Raw genomic sequence first — 14,592 nt, forward strand, 5'->3', positions numbered from 1 at the left:
GATGTAATTGTACATCACATGTTCTTGAGAATCACCTGGAATATCAATCACTACTGCAACTGTATAAAGTCATCAACTTTATAATCACAATTTTCTTTTCAGTTTCCTTAATTGAGCTGCTTTACCAAACAGCAGCGATAAAAATAGTGCTATGTCTTGCATGGGACAGAACGGGGAGTTGTGGATGTGCCAGCAATGCATAAAACTCAAGCACCCACCATGTGCCCAGCAACTCGTTCAGCAACTCGTTCAGTATCAGGGTGTTACATAATTCAAATCCCCCCCCACACACACACACACACACGCTCTCTCACACACACACACACACACACACACACACACACACACACACACACACACACACACACACACACACACACACACACACACACACACACACACACACACACACACACACACACACACACACACACAGACCCATCTCTTTGTCAAAACACTGCACCTCTACTTGAGTCTCCGGTGTGCGCACACACAACCTAAAATAGAATCTGAGTTCCCTGTTACATCTAGGCATGTTCCATGTGGGCACAGCAGGTTCTGGTTACACGTGGGGCACACAGGGCTTAATATTGCACAGACCAAACCCCGGGCTCCTCACTTCCCGACTACAGTGGTCCAGCATCTGACCACCCTTTACTTGTTCTCAGGGAGCGTTTCACAGGAAGAGCATCATCATGCCCAAAGTCCTGGTTGCAGGTGAGTTTGTACGGAGCACCTCTGGCCTTATTCTTTGAATATCTATCAGTATATTAACCATTTCATCCAAACAAAGTGGAAAGAACAGCCATCACCATGTCATTAAAGTCAAATAGATGGCTCGTGAGAACTTCACATATGTGTTTGATGGGGGTTATACCCTTTACAGTCCAGCATACAGTATCAGCAGGCATTCAGGTAATAGTCTGTTGTTTCACCGTGCCACTCTCTCAGTGTCTACACTGACAGTCTTAATGACAGATTTATTGGTGTTAAAATGCGAGAACTTTCTGACTAGTGTGTGTTTGTATATTTATTTCAAGCTTCAGCTCACAAGAACCTCAAAATACTACTCGAGGTCTACTGTAGGAATTGGTTTACAGTAAGCTATTATGGTGGGGCAGCTTGTGTTAGTGCAGTGAGTGGTTCCGCTGGGAACGTGTCTAAAGGATTCAGCTCTGACACAAGATCAGATTAAATCATTTTCCTTTATGTTTTATTATTTTTTATTGGGTTAAATGTTGTTAACGCGTCTAATTTTAGCCAGGCCTTTGTTAGACACGTGGCAACTGGCGAGCCACATTAAGCAAACATGAGTTTTTCCAAGTCTAAACAATAGAAATGATGAATTTTAACAAGCTGCAGATGGAAAAGCTTGTTTTTTTCCCCCTCCTTCCCATTGATTGATACAGTTGTGTTAATTTTGTATTTCTTCATGCATAATGTGCTCACAGCTGGCGGTGCTGCCCGAGCAGGTGGGCTTTATGGTCTGCAGATGGGCCAGAGCAGGTGCTGAGAGCTGGCAATGAATCTGTTAATGACTGAACTCAACCGATGAAATGATTCCCAAACATAAACAACCCCTTCACCAGACATTACAACAGGTTTATCCGGCGGCTGGTGAACCATGCAAATGGTTTTGACTCAAGTTCAGGATTTAAATTCAAAACACGAAAGCCTTTGTTAGTAAGCGTCGAACAGCCTTTTTATGTAGTCCACTGGCTTTCTAACCACACATGTTTGTTTTCTCCCATTAACCCGGACTGTCCCACCTTGACTGGGACTTTGTTGCCCACTCAGCAGAGGGAGGATGTAAGTAATGATCCGGGATAGTTGGAAGAAGACAGTATGAAGCATTTCTAGAGCATGGTTTCCTGTCACATCGCCAGTTACGCTCTATTGTGCAGTCGAATGCCATCCGGTGACGTGGATCTTGGTGAATTAAAACCTATCAGATGAAAATGGAAAAGTAGTGAAACTGGACACCGTTTATTAGTGTGCTGTTCATGTTCCAAATCAGTTTCCCAGTGTATTGGGCCTGCTTTAGAGTCGGACGTTATCAATGGAAACTGAACTGAAAGTGAACCTCAACAATAATAAATGACATTTCCGGGTAGCTGACGGACTTTTTACCACGGGAATGACCTTTGAACCTGGAAGAAAACAAAAGAAATAGGCTTAGATTGTGTTTCCACCAAATGCCAAGAAGAAATGAATCTTCACATGCATGGCTATGTGTAAAAGTTATAGCGGTGCAGAAATGGATTCTTTGACACCAGATTTTATTTAAAAAAAAAATGTTGCTCCTCTGTGAGAATCAAAACCATGAAATCATCTCTGCATGAAGGTACTATAACCAACCTGCTGGAAACATTTAATGAATAACTGTAAAATCGCTTTAACATGTGTCCTCTCCATTTTCCATCCTCACAATTTAATTCCTCTCATCCTTTTACATTTAAATGGTCTAAAATGTTATTCTAATTCTCATATCCTCACTATTTACCACTGCATGTATATGGAATTCATATTGTCAATAGAGTCACTCAGCAATTTCTGCTTCCCAAATTTTTAATATTTGTACAAATATGGTGCATTTTGTTCTTTATCTTCAGCCGAAAGAGCGTACAGTATTAGGACCTTTTCTTGTTTAATAACATGAATCTAACTTTCTCTAACCGTTACTTCTCTAACGCTCTCTTTTTCGGGGGATGTGCACCGGGTGATGCTACTCTCTTGCTGGGAATATTCAGGTGGTCAGAGTAAGTATAGAGGGAGACAAGTCCAATCTCAGTGACTTGGGGATTGAGTAGAATAGTAGAAACCGTTGACTTTTGACTTTTGGCTCATGGGTACAGTACACGATGTCGTTAATCAGTATTATTGAATGATAACTCCAGACATTTCACATTCTGAAAATGTTGAGAATTTTTAAAGTAATTTTATGGATTGAAATCATCATTATAGAGCAACTGCAACCTTGACTGATTGGGTACAAAAATAAAAATCGAATGTTTTCTGGAGTTATACACTGAAAGAAGATTTGACCATCTTGTATCCATATGAGCCTACTGTGTTTGTCAGTGCATCATTCCTGTAGCTTGACTATGTGCATGGGAGCCTGTTAACATTTGATTCAGAAAGATATGTGCTTGGTATGTCTTGGATGTGGGACAGCTGAAAGGCCTTCATCGTGACTTTCATTTAGATTCCTGCGATGAAGATTTGACGTCCTGTATGTGGCTTGCGTCGTCAGGTTCAGTGTTGCATGCTGAGTCGTGAGCAGAATGGATTCCTTGTTGCTGAGAGCCTTTTTTCGATGCGTCTGACAGAGACCGATGACAAGATGAGGGCCTTCGCGGAGCAGGTCTTCGCATCGGAGACCAAAAGCGAGGACGTCCGCGATGAAATCTCCATGTTTGATGTGGCTGAGGATTGTCCCATCATGCACCAGGAGATGGCCCACCATCTTCATACGGAAGATGATCTTGTGAAACGGTGAGGCAAAAGTGTTTAGGATAGTGCCTAACAGGAAGATTTGTTTGCCCTCCAACAATGCCAGGTGCTCACCACCGTGTCTCAACACTCATCCACAGCAAGAAGCACAGCCGCACCATGACCGTGCACGCTGCTGCTTCTCATGGAACTGCTGAACCTTTAAAGTCGGTTGAGGTAGACACGCCCACCTACCTGGAGGTGCCCGACTTCCAGAGAGTGGCCATCATTGGAGACTACGCCTCTGGGGTACGGTTGATATGCCTTCATGAGAAATTGCTCATGACACCGTTGAATTAGATGTACAACAGGGTGTATCAATCCCAAACACTCCCATCATGTAGGCAGTGGTGTGTAGTTCAAACCCAAAGTGAACTCAATGTGAAGAAGCATCAGGAAACAGTGTTGTCATCCTATTGATCAAAATCACAGCTAGTTAAAAACCTGAGGTGTTTGCACAAATTTGAGGTGTGATCAGGTGAATTGTTGGCGGAAGGTCTTGATCACTTTAAAGTTATGAGGATGTGTAAACTCTTAGGGAAAGTGCACCAATCAAACCCTATAACAGACATGGTGAACCCAACACTGTCTCTGAAGCTAACCCCCCCCCCCCCCCCCCCCCCCCCCCAAATAAAACCCAAAAACAAACAAACCCAAAAGCTATTACTTTCACAGGTAATGGAACGGTGATGCTCATCACCTTCAGTACATTTGCCTTGGACAACGACTGTATTCCTGGAACAAAATACACGCTCATTAAATTAAAAGCCGTTCGATCAGTCATTGTCCCATACATCCCTTTAGGAGGTGTACTCAGTATTAATTTGGCCCAGTGGATTTATGTTTTGTTGTTTTAAGGCAATAAGGCAGAGTTTCTGCCTTCCTGCTCGCTTCAATGGGGAGTTACATTTTGTCTGATTCAATTCATCTGGCAACAAAACACCCCCAACCCAAAACCCATAAATAATACAGATACTGTGGTGCAAACACTTTTTAGCCTTATTTGGCACTCAGCTACCATTATGAATGGCAAAATTGGGATTTATCTCCAAAACACATAATATTTGCTGAAAGCCCATTAAATTGACAGAAAACTCCCTAAGGGACCAGGAAACAGCTGCTTAGTTTGATACATAAACCAGTCCATTTAGATTTCTTTTAAATATGTATTTGGTCAAGAGTAATCCATGCATTAGTATTTCAGTCATGTTTAGTCATGTTTAAGAAATGAACACTCAACAGATTGGTATTTACTTTTCCTCAGAGAAGTTTTGACGCAGAACTTGAACTTGGCTCTATCTGTGGCCGGATTCTCTGTTTACTAGACCATGACTGCATGTTACCAAAGACCTGGGTCAAGTTCACATCGATGTAGGTGGCCTAGACCTTTCAATTTCGCCAACTCAAAGTGTCTGTGGGTCAGCGTCCACATGGCCTCCCTCCCACTCTCCAACGGACGACCAGGAATAGAGGTCATCTGAGAGCAGGCCAGGGTTCAGGTTTCATGACTTCGTTTTGCTCTTTAGCTTAGAGGTTATGGGGAAATACCTTTGGAAGAGCTGGTCATTATTTTTGGATTTCCAGTTTCTCAGAACCAACTGCTGGGTCAAAAATACTTTGGTAGCGGATATTGCAGAATATTGCTTAAAGCTGATAAAAATACATGCAGAAGAAGTTTTTTATGCAACTCTCATTAAAGTGTTAAACATTATTGGTGTGAGGACTGGATGTTATTTAGTGATTGTCAAAATGGAACGACTTTGATTGTTTTTATGCACTGTGGGAGAAGTCCCATAGAAAACCCAACCACACAAACATGCAACCTCCTTCCCCCCTTCCATCCATTCCAGGTCTGTTATCATTACCTGTTGTAGGACTGCGATGTGACAGGTAATCACGAGAGATAACAGTAAAATCTCCGCTATTCAGGTGACCACGGATGACTTCGAGCTGTCGTGTAAGGGTCTGTACCGTGCCTTGACCATCAGGGAGAAATACATGAAGCTGGCCTATCAGCGTTACCCAAGAACGACCTCTCATTTCCTGCGTGACATCGAGGGGGAGAAGTTCAAACCTGATGATGAAGTGCAGCCAGGTGATTGATCCAACAATCGGAGGCCCTCTTCATTGTTTACCTACTTCCATTTGTTAACATTTTAAGAAAACATGAACTTGACATGATCATAATTACTATTATTCTGATTAAACTGTTGACAACTATGAGCTCTGGCGAAGTCCAAATTGTTCATTTACATGTTGGGACCATTTTCAGTGTTCACATCTCCTCCAAAGAACGGGGCCGATCCTTTTGATCCCGCTGACCTGCCGAAGAACCTGGGCTATGTTGCTCGCATGAAGGATGGCGTCATCTGTGTGTACAACGATGCTGCTGCTGCTGATAAACATCAGCCCAAAGACCTGCCAAGCCCCGACTACAACACCTTCATCGATGACATGAACTTCCTCATCGCACTCATCGCACAGGGCCCAACGTAAGTTAATTTACAAAGATTATCACTCTCAATTGGACTTTCAAACTAATTCCCACCCTTGTAGTGATTTGGATATGAAGATACTGGTGACTGGTGACCATGTCTGACTTCCTGTTGAATGATTTTCTCAGTGCTTGATGAGTGGCAGGGTGGATGTAACAATAAATTACACAGAAGCAATTTCAGCGTTTTATGAAATGATTTTAGATCAATCTTAATCTATTGACCGGATTGAGATCCACAGATGAAAAAAAGTTGTAAATTGATATTTTTCAGATTATTATCCATCCATTTTATTCCACTTATCCATTTCTGGGTCGCGGGGGTGGCAGTCTGAACACTGTCACCCAGATCACATTTCACCGATTAAGAACCTTTCCCATGGGAAGGTGGTGCCCAGCATGGGACATGAACCCACTACCTCGAGATTGAAAGGCTCATGCTCTACCAACTGAGCTAGCCGTGAGCTATCATTATTATTATTATTATTATTATTATCATCATCATCATCATCATCATCATCATCATCATCATCATCATCATCATCATCATTATTATTTTGTTGCCAAATTTAGCCATTTATCCCTTTTTTTCCATCAATGTTTCCTGCTTTAGATTTCTTACTTGAGACATTTTATTTATTCATAGCCAGTGTGTATAATTAATGGTTGGAACAGTTTTAGCTGTATTATCAGTTTTAACCTTTTTAGACTGTTAATTTCAGTTCAAGGGCGACATACAGCTCAATATCATTTTGAGTGGGCCAGAATGGTAACATAGTGCCAAAATAACATTTAAAATGAAATAGTAATGTTTTTCTTTGTTGTGACAAAGAGTATAACTGATGAAAATCTGTTTATTTTTGCAAAACCAAACAATTACCATGGACATTGAATGCAATCTCAACATAAAGCCCGTTTTAATGAAACCTTCTAGTGCAAACGACAGTGAAATGTCTGGAAAACTTCTACAGCTGTTGCATTATGCATGTTTTTACAAATTCAATAATCTATTTTCTTGGTGGTTTGGTGGGCTGAATTGGAGTCTCTTGTGGGCAGGTTTTGGCCCATGTTTTAGAATTTTAAGGTCTACAAAATCCCTATCAAAGACCAACTGCTGCACCTCCCGGTCAGACTGTGATTGACGGTCCACTCTCTTTGCAGCAAGACTTACACTCACCGCCGCCTGAAGTTCCTCATGTCCAAGTTCAACGTGCACGAGATGCTGAATGAGATGGAGGAGATGAAGGAGCTTAAGTTGAACCCCCACAGAGATTTCTATAACTGCAGGAAGGTAACTGTGAACAGCAAAACCAACCACAAACATGAGTCAAACGTAGTATTGTGTCATCCACATGGAGGACACAAGGGCCTTTCTACTCATTACATTGACATTTTGTACTATAGAGCCAAAGTGTTATTCTAGTTTATATAAACATGTTCTTCAACAAAGAGCTATTTTAGTTTTATCCCGCATTAAGTAATTGAATTTAATTGAATTAAAACTGAATGAGTTGGCAACCTCAAAGCTTCTTCTTGTATCTTTAGCTCCCCCCTCTGGTATTTTTGTGGTCATTACATGACATGTCCTCAAAACTGATCTACTCTCTCCAGGTCGATACCCACATCCACGCTGCTGCCTGCATGAACCAGAAGCACCTTCTGCGCTTCATCAAGAAGTCTTACCGTGACGATGCAGACCGCGTCGTGCACAAGCTCAAAGGGAAGGAGGTCACCATGAAGGAGCTCTTCCAGACACTGAACCTGCACCCCTACGACCTCACTGTGGACTCATTGGATGTGCACGCTGTACGTCTCTTTTAAAAGTAGATCAAATGCCTTTAACTGAAACAAACCCAATAAAACTCAACGTGTTTATTGCTCTTTCCAAAGGGCAGACAAACCTTCCAGCGTTTCGATAAGTTCAACGCCAAGTACAACCCTGTGGGAGCCAGCGAGCTGCGTGACCTGTACCTGAAGACAGAGAACCACATCAGTGGAGAATACTTTGCCACCATCATCAAGGTCGGACTTTATGTCATAAAATGTTGTAGAAATAAATTATTCCAAACATTAATTTTTGCACATTACATGCAACACTTCTGATAAAACAAACTCAACCATATCACGACTGAAGCAGGAAACCATTTCCAGAAAAAAACTATTTGGAATTTGTTGAACCTTCACCTTTTTTTTAAAGGTGAACATTAATTGCGTGTATGTGTTTTCACACATAAATACTACAGGCATGTTTGAGCAATTTATTGCACCCAGTTTCTTCATTTCAAAATCAAATAAAGCAAGCATTGCAGTCACAGAGAAACTTTTCGCATAGTTTTATTCGCTTTTGTGTTCACATCGTCTTTATTTTGCCTTGTGGTCCACCTGAATGCCGATTCCCTCCTTTGGCGGAAAGTCATTGCACCTATGCCAGGCTTCCATTGTTGAAAAATCGATTTGTCCCATTGGTTATGGATCAGTTTAAGGGTTAAACGCTCTGATTTTACTTTTGTCTGAACCAGGAAGTTGCCGCTGACCTGGAGGAAGCCAGGTACCAGTATGCTGAGCCCCGTCTGTCCATCTACGGCTGCAATCCCAGCGAGTGGTCTAAGCTTTCCGGCTGGTTCGTGAAGCACAGAGTCTTCTCTCCACAACTCAAGTGGATGATTCAAGTACCCAGGATCTAGTAAGTAGACCAATAGAATCCCACACAACTGTCAGTCGGTAAAGTGTTTGTCTCCCATACATTCACAAAAATGCAAGATCCATGTTAGAATAAAGTGACTGGTCTGTCTTGTGCCTCAGCGACATCTTCAGAGGAAGGGACTTCGTGCCCCACTTCGGGAAGATGTTGGAGAACATTTTCCTCCCTGTGTTCCAGGCCACAATCGACCCACAGTCCAACCCAGACCTGAGCATCTTCCTGAAGCATGTGAGTTCCGACAAGAGAAAAACACCCAAATCTCATCTTAATTAACATGGGAAAAGATCAGGAGAGAAAAATCCCTCTCTGACGATCTGTTGTCCTCGTGTTGAGCAGGTCACAGGATTCGACAGTGTGGACGATGAGTCCAAACACAGCGGCCACATGTTCTGCACTAAAAGCCCGAAACCAGAGGAGTGGGACATTGTTAAGAACCCGTCCTACACCTACTACATCTACTACATGTATGCCAACATTGCTGTTCTCAACCATCTCCGCAAGTGAGTTACCTTTTCTTTGATTGTTTACATAAAGTTTTATCACATTCCTTGAAGTGTTGAACAACACTCGTTCATTTTCCGTCATCCAGACAGAGGGGCATGAACACGTTCACATTCAGGCCTCACTGCGGCGAGGCCGGTGCCATCACCCACCTGCTGGCTGCCTTCATGACAGCCGACAACATCTCCCACGGTCTTAACCTCAAGAAGGTAAAGTCTGTCGCTATGAAAACAGCTATATAATTATGCAGTGATCAAGTGTGGTTTGTGAAGCTGTAATTATCATATAACACATAATGACACCAGAAAGATTAGATTGAAATGCCTTTTCTTGTGCCGACATGTCCGCCATGTTTGAGAAATGAATGTCTGGTAGAATGCACACTCCAGAACAAGAGACAACATAGCGTGAGCAGAATATGTATAATTTGTGTTTTTTCATGGTGCTGTGCAAACATCCCACGATTTGCAATACCACCCTCTAAACAGACTCTCTCAACGCAGCCTCAGGCACAGATCGACTGACCACAGGAACAAACAGGGTGACTGCCTAAGGGGGGTTGTCTTGATAAAGTATTTTTATCTGAAACCTCCAAAAGTTGTTCTTTGTTGATACACCATATCTTACTATTAAAGGTTACAAGAAATCTGTTCTTAAAGAGGCCCTGAGGGTTCAGTGTGTGAAACCTTCATCGAAGAGGACTTTGGAGGAGGTGCTAGTATTCAGAGTTCATTGAATAATGTCCCGACAGTTACTTCAGCTCTTGGTTTTCACCACTTAACTTTCAACAGTATTCAACCATTTTCAACTTGTGAGAGTAGGAGCAGATATTTGATATTCAAATGCACAAAAAGCAACAAATGCTTCGATCCTCGATGACGGCAGAGTTTTCAAGTATCCAAACTTTTACTGGGTTTTACTTTTACTCATATACACAATGACCTCCACCTGCATAGGCCTAGGGAGTCAAACATAAGCCCCGTGGGCCAAAACCAGCCTGCAAGAAGCTTCAATCTCGCTCGACCATTCATCATGCAAATTGTAAAAATTTGAAAGAAAACATTGATTTTTTTAACAATTTTCTCAAGAGTAGTGGACACGACACTGAGACCACAGCTGAGCTATCTGTGATACTGCCATGAAAAAACAAACCAACTAGTATTAACTTCAAAGCTATGCTGTCAGGGTGAATTTGTAGAAACATGCATAATCCAACAACGAGCTATAGGAATATTTTTTTGGGGGGGAACATTTGACTGTATTTTACACCAGAAGATTTCATCAAAATTGACTTATTATGGCACCGTTTTGCTGAACTGGTCCACCTAAAATGAAATTGGCGTGTTCGTGGCCCCTGAACTAAAATGTGTTTGCTACCCCTGGCATATTGAAGGTGAAGAGGAGGCGTATATGTTTGGCTGTCTAATTGGCAGACTTCCACAAATCTCATATAAGCAGGTTGTGACTGCTCTTTTATACTTACTGGATCTGTCTCTCTATCCCAAACAGAGCCCTGTGCTGCAGTACCTGTACTTCCTGACCCAGATCCCCATCGCCATGTCCCCTCTCAGCAACAATAGCCTGTTCCTGGAATACGCCAAAAATCCGCTGCTGGAGTTCCAAAAGAAAGGCCTGGTGGTGTCTTTGTCCACTGACGACCCCATGCAGTTCCACTATACCAAGGTCTGAACGCGTCAGGATACTGAACACATTGGCTCACACAGCACTGTTTACAGTATAACATTTATATGCAATGTGAACACAAAATTAGGCTTTCATTTGCACGTTAGACACATTAAGATTCTCGTGCGTGTCCACAGGAGCCGCTGATGGAGGAGTATGCCATTGCAGCTCAGGTCTTTAAGCTCAGTACCTGCGACATGTGTGAGATCTCCAGGAACAGTGTGCTGCAAAGTGGCATGTCTCACGAGGTAACCGAGAGAACCCCAATTAATACAATATCATAAACTCCAACAGGGGACATTGCATCTCACATTAAAAATGTTTCGTGCTGCAGGAAAAGGTCCACAACCTGGGCGATCGCTACCTGGAGGAGGGCCCAGAGGGCAACGACATCCGCAAGACCAACGTGGCCCAGATCCGTATGGCGTATCGCTATGAGACCCTGTGCTACGAGCTCAACCTCATCAAGGAGGGCATGAATGCTGAGTGAATGTGATCGACGTTTCGTCCCAACATTCACTACGTCTGTTGTGATGTTGAAATCTTTCTACATTTGTTTTTCATAGTAATACAGTGATCTTAAAGCAACGACCTTCCGACACACTGCTGTCCTCTCCAGTGGAAGAAATGTACACTCGCCTTCATCTGTGCATGTCTGACTTTCTTCCACACAGGAGTACTTGTGTTTCCACTGGAGAAACAGCTTGTTAAGAATGATAGAAAATAAAATGTGAAATAACAAGGATATGGCGTGTCCCCCCCCCCCCCCCCCCCCCCTATAATTGTGTGGAGACACAATTATACTGAGACACCAGGCAACCTGCACCAGCATAAGAATAGATAGATAGATAGATAGATAGATAGATAGATAGATAGATAGATAGATAGATGTAACCCCTTTCAGTTTTGAGTAATTTTAAATTTATTGCAAAAATGATGGGTTCTAGTACAGAATCCTGTGGAATGCCAACTGTTGTGTACATTTAGGAAACATCATACGGTTCGGGGGCCACATGTGGCCCTTTAGCACTACTTCACCGGCCCTCAAGTTACTGGAAAACCCAGAACCAAATGAAAATTACTATTAGAAAAGGCTTTAATATATCTAAAATGGTCACATTTGATACAGTATTGGTCATTATTACATTATTAGTTATGTCGAGTGTTTGTGTTACCTCCCAAAATGTGTTTCTCAGTGGAAAAATAGATGGTCAATAAAATTTTTTTTAATTTTATTTACTTATGTACTGAACTTGACTGAGAAAAAGGGATGCAGAGAAGCAGTAGTAGAAATCATGCAAGAGATTTCTTTTGTCAAGAGGTAATTCTTATTGTGCACAATTCATATCAACTAATGCCTCAGCCCACAGTGGTAGTGCTCATTTTTCATGTAGCCCTTTGGGAAACTTAATTGCCCACCACTGATCATGAGCATGCACAAGTTCGGACTTTGTTAACACTTAACTCTGACATGCAGCCATTTCTTTTGAGAATTTAGTAAATAAAAGAGCTTTTAGGTGAAAGTTTAAATGAAGCCAATGTTGCAACTGGGGGATAGACAGGAAAAACAAACTCCTCAAAAATCGTTCTGAAATATATAGATTTTTTGATTCTGCTGTGGAAATTATTAGACTAACAGTTTTTAAATAGTCACAATTCCTGGAGGTAAAAAACAACAACACACCTCTAAAACACAATTGCAAATTGCCTCTACTACAATTCATTTCAGCTGGGAATGAGGCAATGTGCATTTGAAGAGATGTTAAGATGTTAAATAGCTATGGGAACAAAAGATCCCCTGAACCATTAGTTCAAGTAGGAGGAGGAAAGTAAAAGCAGAGTGATTAATGATGCTATCGCTTCCTCAGATTTTAATTACAGCAACATGAAGGAGACACCTACTCTAGTAACAATTCCCTCAACCCCCACTAATGTTGTGCAATCTATTAAATTATAAGGTTATCATCAAGTGGACCGGAGAGGGCGAAAGGGGAAATTCTGCTGGAAAATTAAGTTGAGGGATAGTATGGATAGTAGGGATAGATGGGATAGTATGGATAGTATGCCTTTGACCTACATTTAAATTAATAGAAAAACACAGGGCAAATTGACAATGTATGCAATTTAGAGCAAATGGTGTTCAGTTGAAGAGAACCTTCCATCAAACATCTAACTTTGTTTCAGAAGATCAAGTCCTCTTCAGGTGAGTTAACACCAACGGTATTAATGCTTCTGCACAGAGCCAACACATACAGTGATTATTAACCCACACATGCAGCTCTGAGCCCACTGACCCCATAACCGAGGACATTTGAAGACTTTACAGAATTTATTCATGGATGACAGCTGCAGGAGTGGATGAGATGACGTCTTCCCCCTCAGAGGATCCAGCCAAACTTTCTCACACTCACAACCTCATCAAGCTCCTCATCCACACTCACACCGAGACAGGAAGCTCAGATCCTTACACAGTAAAATGCTTTGAACGCTCAAAGAGGCAGATGGACCGAATCCACCTGGAAAAGACACAATGAATGCTGGACCTGTGCTTAATAGAGTCATGATAATCCATTCATGATTTTGCTATTGCTGATATTGCCGATCCTCAAAACAAGTGGAGAATATTATAATATCATTTGTGCTTTCAATTTCTATGAGTGAAATAATCCCAAAGTACAACCTATTCACAAATGCATCTATTTGTTTACGAGTGAAAGAAGGAAAGGCAGAGGCAAGAAACGGAGTCTACAAGCCGCTTGCAAATAAGTCATAACTGACTTCTGTTTCATGTTTGTATAACAATGACCTGAGTTGGTCCCAACCCTGAAAATGATCATTTGAACAAGCCTAATTATCAATAATCACACTTCTAGAGGCATGCTAAAGTCTGAAATTAAGTAAGGACCCAGGTCCTGCCTTGTTCACCCATCTTTTATACTTATTTATCTAATTTATGTGGCTGTAGCTGACCACAGCGGACTATCGGCAAACGGAAGGTACATCCCAGTTCACATTAACTTAAAAAAGTCTTGGCTGAGCCACTCGTACAGAAACCAGACAACGTGAAAATGCCGTGGGAGGAAACTGGAGAAAGTCTACATGGAGAACAGTTTAACGATACAAAGAAAAGTCTGCACACACGGACTTGAACCAGAGACAGCGAGGGAAGAGTGTTTTTTTCCTGTGTTGTATTTGTCTACGGTCTTTAATTGAGAGTCCTCGACATACATGTCTGTAGATTCTGGGGGAAAAAAAGTCCAGACACAAACTGTAATGAAATTATATTTTTCGGTTATTTTCATTCCTTAAGTCATTGTGCAACTGTATATTGTTCATCCAGCAGTATAGTGTAGCCATTATTTATATATAAGAGATATGTTTACAGTTATTGCTTTCTTTGTATGTATATTTGTAGTGTAATTAGAGTATATATATATATATGATATATTATAGGCTGGAGAAGTGGACATAAAGTATGATTAGTTCAGTTTAAAATTGGTATTGTTATTAAAAAGGACATAATTACTCCATAATTTAGTTAGAATATCATGACTTATTGTAATTTTATTGAAGTTAGACTGTTTTGTCCTGTGTTGTTGAGAAAGTAGTTTGCTTATTTCCCATGGAAAAAAAGCGGGATTATGACAACACTGCCTCACATAGAACTGCAGCTGTTATAGAAGCTATTAGAAATATTTTATTAACCCGAGAGGGAAATTTC

General features: G+C 41.5%; 1 protein-coding gene across 2 annotated transcripts; it reads left to right on the top strand.

The window, feature by feature from the left end:
- The first annotated feature begins 320 nt into the window (after positions 1-320).
- On the top strand, positions 321-12,104 carry ampd1 (adenosine monophosphate deaminase 1 (isoform M)). Of its 2 annotated transcripts, none has more exons than XM_080470099.1 (15): positions 321-725; positions 3,330-3,495; positions 3,594-3,741; positions 5,422-5,587; positions 5,765-5,984; positions 7,148-7,277; positions 7,598-7,792; positions 7,877-8,008; positions 8,506-8,669; positions 8,789-8,915; positions 9,024-9,187; positions 9,277-9,397; positions 10,698-10,871; positions 11,009-11,119; positions 11,206-12,104. In XM_080470099.1, exons 2-15 carry the CDS (start codon positions 3,344-3,346, stop codon positions 11,359-11,361), a joined length of 2,160 nt encoding a protein of 719 aa, XP_080326225.1. In that variant the 5' UTR covers positions 321-725; positions 3,330-3,343; the 3' UTR covers positions 11,362-12,104. The 2 variants fall into 2 exon arrangements, with proteins under 2 accessions (XP_080326225.1, XP_080326224.1); XM_080470098.1 differs by having other exon boundaries at positions 549-717; positions 11,206-12,014.
- Positions 12,105-14,592: the final 2,488 nt, after the last annotated feature.

This window comes from Lipophrys pholis (assembly GCF_963383615.2).
Source record: "Lipophrys pholis genome assembly, chromosome: 8".
Lineage (NCBI taxonomy): Eukaryota > Metazoa > Chordata > Actinopteri > Blenniiformes > Blenniidae > Lipophrys > Lipophrys pholis.

Excerpts from the sequence above, each read along its gene's own strand:
- ampd1 (XM_080470098.1), top strand. The coding sequence starts at position 696 with ATGCCCAAAGTCCTGGTTGCAG. Across the intron at positions 8,009-8,505 it reads ACTTTGCCACCATCATCAAG|GAAGTTGCCGCTGACCTGGA; the intron begins GTCGGACTTTAT and ends TGTCTGAACCAG. Across the intron at positions 9,188-9,276 it reads GTTCTCAACCATCTCCGCAA|ACAGAGGGGCATGAACACGT; the intron begins GTGAGTTACCTT and ends TCCGTCATCCAG.